The sequence below is a fragment of the Arachis duranensis genome, unplaced genomic scaffold (assembly GCF_000817695.3).
Source record: "Arachis duranensis cultivar V14167 unplaced genomic scaffold, aradu.V14167.gnm2.J7QH unplaced_Scaffold_165934, whole genome shotgun sequence".
NCBI classification, from domain to species: domain Eukaryota; kingdom Viridiplantae; phylum Streptophyta; class Magnoliopsida; order Fabales; family Fabaceae; genus Arachis; species Arachis duranensis.
Genome location: NW_026264258.1, coordinates 775800 through 783077, shown reverse-complemented (window position 1 = coordinate 783077; position 7278 = coordinate 775800). Strand labels below are relative to the sequence as shown.

The window sequence follows — 7278 nt, the reverse complement described above, 5'->3', positions numbered from 1 at the left end:
ATAAATTATAATAATATATAGATAAATACTAATAGATACTATATTTTAATCCAGTTCAAGAATATAAGGCAAAAATAAAATTAAGCACATCTTTCTACTAAAATATAGTTGAACACAAATGACATATATATCATGTTTAAAATATCCATCTTGAAAATATAATAATTCAATATAGTATTGGTAATTAATTCTATAATAATTTATTAATTCAAACAAAATCGTCTCTATATTCAAAGATTATAAGTAATCCTTTTTATAATATTTTTTAATTCGATAGACTAATGACTTTTATGAATAATATAAATAATAAATTTTAAAATTAGTCCAATAAAATAAAAATACACTATATTCTAAATTATTTAAATAAACTAAATTTTAATATTAAAATAATAAATTAAATATCAGATATATCTGTTATTCATATTATTTAATATTTTTATTATCTACCAATACTTTTCCTTTAAAAAACGAAGCATTGCTTAACCATTACTAAACTTAAGATTAGCTGAAAAAATATTTAAAACCGAAAAGATTACGGCTAAAGATAAATCCTCTCCCTCAACTATATAAGTAGCTACCACAACCATTCACCTTTCCATAACCATAACACAAACCGCAAACACTTCTCTTCTCACTCTCTTTCTCTCTTAAAAAAACAAACACTTTTCCAGTTTCTTAACTTCAATTCACTAAACATGACTCGCATGCTAAGAATCCTCCAATCCGCCACCGCCAACAACGCCACCACTACCACCGCCATAGCTGCTGCCGTGCCACCGGCCGAGGCAGCCTCAGTCGAGTCCGACTTCGTCGTCATCCTCGCTGCGCTGCTCTGCGCACTCATCTGCGTCGTCGGCCTCATCGCCGTCGCACGATGCGCCTGGCTCCGCCGCGTCCCCGTCGCAGGCACCGGAGCATCTCCACATCAGGCACTCGCCAACCGTGGACTCAAGAAGAAGGTACTCAACTCGTTACCAAAATTCACCTACGTCGACGGCGACGGCGCCGGTGCCGGTAACGGTGCTGACGCCGGCGTCCGGAGGAAGTGGACAGCCTCATCGGAATGCTCAATTTGTCTGGCGGAATTCGCCGCCGGCGACGAGGTCAGGGTGCTTCCGCAGTGTGGCCATGGCTTCCACGTGGCATGTATTGACACGTGGCTGGGATCACACTCCTCCTGCCCGTCCTGCCGCGCCGTCCTGGCCGTTGGGAGATGCCAAAAATGCGGCCAGTTTCCGGCCGTTCCAAACGGCGCTACCGTAGTAGCAATTGCCGGCGAAACAGAATTAAAATCTGTCGTCGGCAACAGCAATGGTAACGCCGGAAGTAATAGCCGGCATGCTAGCAATGATTTCTTGCCTTAAAAGTTATATTTCTAAAGAAAATTCGAAAAATTACCACAAAGGTGTAATTAGTTGCAATTATACCAGATAAGAGTATTATTGCTGCCACAGGCACGGTTGCGGATCATAATTAAAAACCAAAGATGTATTTCTATGTATATTTTTAGAGGCTTCTTCTTAATTTTTGTTATTTTTTTATTACTAGTTTTTGTTTTAGTCCTTTAAGTTGATCTGAAGAGATTGATTATTTGGGCGATTTTTCTCTTGTTAACACCCTTCCCTACTTGAAGTAGTTATTACCCTCTTTAATTTGTTTTGTTTAATCTTTTTTTTTTCTTTTACAAAGGAAGTGTATGTACTCTATAATCTAATTGTATATATAACTTTATTATTCAATAATCTTAGTCATAATTTTACTGTGCTACAATTTTTCTCTTTTACTTTTTTGTCTCAAGGGACATGGTCTCCATTGTTTTAGAATAGCACAAGATGATCAACGAGGATGAGTAAAATTTGCAATTATTTTCATTTCTCTGTAGAAACTAACATGCTGTAATAAAAGATTTGGATTTTTTTAATATATAAAATTAGTGTAGCAGTGAATTGAGGGGGAGAATATATAATTCTAGTTATAAGAAATAAAAAGTTAATTATGGAACTCTTAAATTAAGTTTTCAAGCCAAGTACAGAAGTAGTTTTTGGAAAAGGACAACCCAATAATAATGCCTCTAGTATGGAAAATGTTACTGTATTTTCCTCTTTATTTTCTTTTGTTTGTATTTTTTTAACATCAAAATCATGCATTAGCATTTTGTTATAGCAATAGACATGCTATGTCTCACTTATAGTAGACATTAAAGCAATGACATGTAACTAAAACTGCATGCGTGATCATCTAGCTAGTTGGAAAGTTGGATTATTATAGATTATGGATTAAAAATAATAATAATAATTAAAAAAAAAACATGTTATGGCATGGCATGGTATGGCATGCATGATATATATACTCTGCAATCTGCATAGAAGAATGTAATATGTAAATAGATCAAAAATCGTATTAGTTACCAACTCCTATAGTCTAAATAAAATTCATATTTTATTTAATGATAAATTGTTTACATAATATGTAAGTTCTTGAAATGTTATATAGTCCAAACAAGAAGCGCTGTGGTTTTGAAACTTCCTGTGTGTCTATACTCAGTTTATGTTCTACTTTTTGTTTTGAGTTTATGCAGCATGAAAAACTGGTTTCAGCTTTTCTTTTCTTTTTCTAAATGCACTTTTGTTGGGTACCAATTATTACCAAGCATTCTCTGACCAAGAAAAAAGGGGAACTACCATTACCAAGCACTTTGTAGTTTGTACCAATTATTACCAAGCATGTAGTCATAATTGTGCATATTTGTGCATCAATTAGGTCAGTCATACTAATGAGAAGAAGTATTATTTTGAGTAAAAGGGTATCAAGAAATTTTCATAATGTTAATGCTCAATGCTAAACCATCACTAGTTAGAATATAAGTAACCTAAGCTTCTACTAGAAGCTTGATTTCCACTAGGTGTAGTGTTGATCCTTTTATTTCTTATTTTAGTATTTAACTAATCTCTTTTGAAAAAAGAAATACCCAGAAATAGGGACCAAGACAAATTAAAATAAAGGTTAAAGTGAAGATAAGACAAAAGAGGGAACATAAAGGTAGTGCAAGTGTTTATTTTATGGAGTTAAAGAAATAATAACAATAATAGAGAGTTATTAAATAAAGGTGGTGATGCCTTTTGGGTACCTACAATATGGTGATGGTCCTCTTCTTGCATCTATCCAAATTCCCATTAACTATCTTTCTTAATGGGAGGTCTATAAATAAGAGTTTCAACACCGTTGATGCCTAATTGTGTAGAAAAAGTAATACTTTGATGGCATCTTTCTACACTGTTGTTTAGTAGAATAATAATAATATAATGTATGTATTTGTGTGGCCCCACCCACCATTTATCTTCCTAGGTTATCTTCTATTCCCCCCTCTCATGTGAAGCTTTAGTGAGAACAACTCACTAGCAAAGTTGAAAGTTGAGACTCGAAAAAGCAATATCCATATTTCCCTCAGATTCTCTAGATACATTATTAGGAAGCACCATGATTGCCAAAATATTACATCCATTTTCCCCTTTTTTTTCCTTTTCTTTTTTTCTTGTCATATGTAACTAACTTTTATTATAAAAGTTCTACTAATTCGATTTTAAGAGTATTTTAGTTTTAAATTCTAAACTCCAAATCATACTTCGTTAATCGAATCATGGAACACCCATGTTTAATTAGATTTATTTTCACACCATTTTTTCTTTACTTTTTTTGTTTTTATCCTAGTTGAGTTGGGGGAGTCATCAATCTATTGCTACTTTGCCTACTTTTTTTTTTCTTCATACTTTTTTCCATACCTTTTCCTTAGTATCTGACTTATCAGATGATGACAACTCCGTAGGCAAGTTGTTAGCTTTGCATACTACCTACTCTTTTTTCCCCCTCTTGTGACTCCTCAAATAAGTGCTGGTCAAATTTTTGAGATACCTTATTCTTTGGCCATCATCCATTGTATCCAAACTTGATTGTTACCTAAATTAATAATAGCTGTTTTATCATACCTACCACTGCTTACAGGTAAGGCTTTGTTAGCAAATTAAGAAACACACACAAAGCACATGAAATGATAGTAACTTATTCTTTTACTTCTACCCTCTAACTGGGGTTCTGTTTTATATACATCAAACACTTTATTTAATATAAGAAAAATACTTCACTACCAAAAAAAAAAAAACTAGAATGTGACCAATTATGATAGGAGCAATTTTTTCTTTTTAACCACCATAACTTCTTCCAACCACTAAAATATGCTGCCATCTATGTGACAATTGTTTCTGAAAGAAATGAGGTAATCTATGCAGCACAGTTCATATGTTTAAAAAAAGAAAGAGTCATAAAGAGAGGTAAAGAAACTCATTCTAGTTTTTGAAAAACAACTAATCACCTCGTTTGACTGTCAATTTTTGGGTCCTTCTAAGGTGAAAGCATTTTGACTAGTGAGTATTTTTCAATCAACTCTTCAGCTTACAGAACTGGAGAATGTGCTCAAGCTATCCACACAACACTATATTCATGTTAAGTACCATGAACATGGCCACATCATAATATTTTAACCATGTGCAGGAGATACCAAGAGAAGCTGAAGAAGGAACCAATCCTTGTGGAAGAGGTTTGAGAGGTAGCATATCTTCCGAGTAATGCTCAAAATAAGTGCCATGAAAGACATGCATTGATGGTTCTGTTAAACTTATAACTGAATTATGTAGAGTCAACATCTAATATGAACTAAGTTTCCTCTTCATCACTCTCACCCCCAAATAAGGAAGCCATTTTCATAGCAAGCTTGGCAGCCATGTCTCTCCTTTGGAAATCAGGCATCAACCTTAAACCTGCGCGCATGTTCCCAATCTCGGACATCAACTGTTCCAAATCGTCTAACTCAAGACATTTATCCTCATCTTCAGAATGCATGATATTGTGTGAGGAGTTCTTGTTATCCTCGCCTTCAGACCCAGTACTTGATGTTGTGGGCGGGACATCTTTATCAGATTTAATTTTGTTCTTGTATTCACAATCTGTATTTGTATTGTTTTGAGGAACCAATCCCCCAGCATCCAAGGAAGTCGCGGATACCCATGCTTGTTCAATTCCATCCCAAGGATCAGCTGAACCAGCTGACAGAACTTCATATTCCTGTTCATAATCAGATTCTTCTGATGATAACTCTGAAGAAAAACAGAGAACCAAAATTAGTGCTTGTATTGCACTGCCTGGCATATATTCGACATCAATAAAAGTGCCATACATCACACTTTAAGAAATGTAAGAGAAGAAAAATACCCTCTTTTGTAGGAAATGATGGTTGACTTATCCTATCACCAGATTTCAATACCATTCCAGGCCACATATGAGCAGAAAGAGCACCATAGAGACGTTCAACTCCTTGTAAATCACCATCTATAGACAAACCTGTAAACAGCAGTTCTTTTTCTCTCAGAAATGGAATAAATGTATGCAAATAATATAATTTGAAAAAAAAAAATCCAACATAAGTCAATGTTGTTCGGCAGGAAAGTTTGGTCATGAATAATGGCATTCCTACATGAACATGATCTATTAATCATCATTCTTAAATGATCCATCAATCAGCATCTGCCAGAGCAAAAAGCAGACTACTGTTCAATGGATTGTGTTGGCTTTAAAACAGGGAGGAGAATTTTACAGTTGTCAAAATCAGCATTAGAAGCACAAGCCTCAATGAATTCAATATTGTGTTCGGTGCACCATTCCAAGCAGGACCTTCTGATATCCCATGATGGTTCTTCATCTCCCAGTAAACTAGTTCCTTCAGATTCAGATATTCCATACTCAGGGAGCTCCGAATAAGGATCAATAGCAGAGTCTTCAAGTTTCAGTAACCGTCTTCTGTATTCAGCATGAACTGGATGACCTGGAAGGAGGTCCACTTTGTTTCCAATGCATAATAATATCTCAAAGTTTTGAATATCAGTGCCAGAAACCCAATTTTGGAGAGCAGTTAGAGAAGATGGCTGCATATAACAAGAAAAATGAAAATTAAGTTTACATTATATGAATATGTCACTGTAAATGCAAGCTTAAGGCAGGCAGAATAAAAAAAAAGTAGCCGAAGAATAGTTCACATGAATATTGATGTGTTTTGTTTATAGTTTGCAAACCAAGGTTCGGTCTAACAAAAAAATTAACTTTTTATACTTCTGTCCAAAATATAGAACATCATTAAAAACCATGTTAAAATATAGCTCAAACATAATGTTGTTGAACAGGCCGAAATTAGTTGAAACTTGGTCTGCTTGCTTCAAACCATTGTTTGAGATTCCTCATGACCAAAAACAAGACACACACTAAAACAATGAAAGTAACCAAGATTTTTTCATGGAATAAATGATCGTTGACCAAAAAAACAAATTGAAGAGTAGTCAAGTGAAGGAACTAACATTATTCATGTCAAAAACCATCACCAGTGCTGCTGCCTGTTGAAACACGGGCAGGTTCCGGACAGAAAAATCATCACGAAGATGAGCCATCCACACAGAAACATCAGCAGTATAGTACTTAGTGTTGATAGTCCATCTGTTCAATCCCGGTCAAACACACACCCAATAACATTTAAAATTATGCTTCGAATAAGTTCGATAAAATAAAAGCTACTCAAAGTCAACGTACCCATGTACATTTACTTCAGAAGCTGAATCAAAAGCATCTTCACTATCAACAGAGAGCAACCCTAAAATTGACATCAAATACAACCAAATCCACATTACTTCATGTAAAAATATATTAGAAGAACTAAATTAAGAAATAATTGCAGTGTGGATATAGCATACCAATGATATGTTTTCCAACTGATTAAGAAGTAATTTTTATGTAGTTACTATCCAACTAATTTTTTTTTTTGAAACAAAGGAAGCTCAACACATTAAAGTGGAGCATACAAAATAAAGAAGAAGACACACAACGAGCTACCCACAAAACCAACTCCTACCAACCCCCGTCCTATCAACAGCCTCCCCCAGGATCACCTCCCCGCCATTCTGTGTAGCTCATCACCGTCCTTGTGTGGATGACCTCCAGACTTGCTCTTGTATTCTTAAAGATTCGTGCATTCCGTTCCAACCAGATGTTCCAAATTACTGCAAAGAACACTGTCATCCACATCTTCTGCCCTTGTTGTCTATTATGCATGCCATGCCAGCTCTCAAACAATTCTCTAATGGTTCCAGGGATCACCCACTCTCTTCCTAGAGCCTGCAACCACTTGCTCCACACCTGCCATGTTACTTCACACTTAAGGAATAAATGCTCAGCAGATTCTAA

General features: G+C 35.2%; 2 protein-coding genes across 2 annotated transcripts; one reads left to right on the top strand and one right to left on the bottom strand.

Annotated features, from left to right (window-relative positions):
• The first annotated feature begins 586 nt into the window (after nt 1–586).
• LOC127743948 (RING-H2 finger protein ATL8-like) lies at nt 587–1744 on the top strand. The gene has a single exon (XM_052256198.1). The coding sequence runs from the start codon at nt 696–698 to the stop codon at nt 1362–1364; it is 669 nt and encodes a 222-aa protein (XP_052112158.1). The 5' UTR covers nt 587–695; the 3' UTR covers nt 1365–1744.
• Nucleotides 1745–4491: 2747 nt separating this feature from the next.
• On the bottom strand, nt 4492–6764 carry LOC127743860 (uncharacterized). The gene is made up of 5 exons (XM_052256039.1): nt 6628–6764; nt 6399–6534; nt 5645–5972; nt 5263–5391; nt 4492–5147 (listed from the first exon to the last, which is right to left on the bottom strand). Exons 1-5 carry the CDS (start codon nt 6720–6722, stop codon nt 4708–4710), a joined length of 1128 nt encoding a protein of 375 aa, XP_052111999.1. The 5' UTR covers nt 6723–6764; the 3' UTR covers nt 4492–4707.
• Nucleotides 6765–7278: the final 514 nt, after the last annotated feature.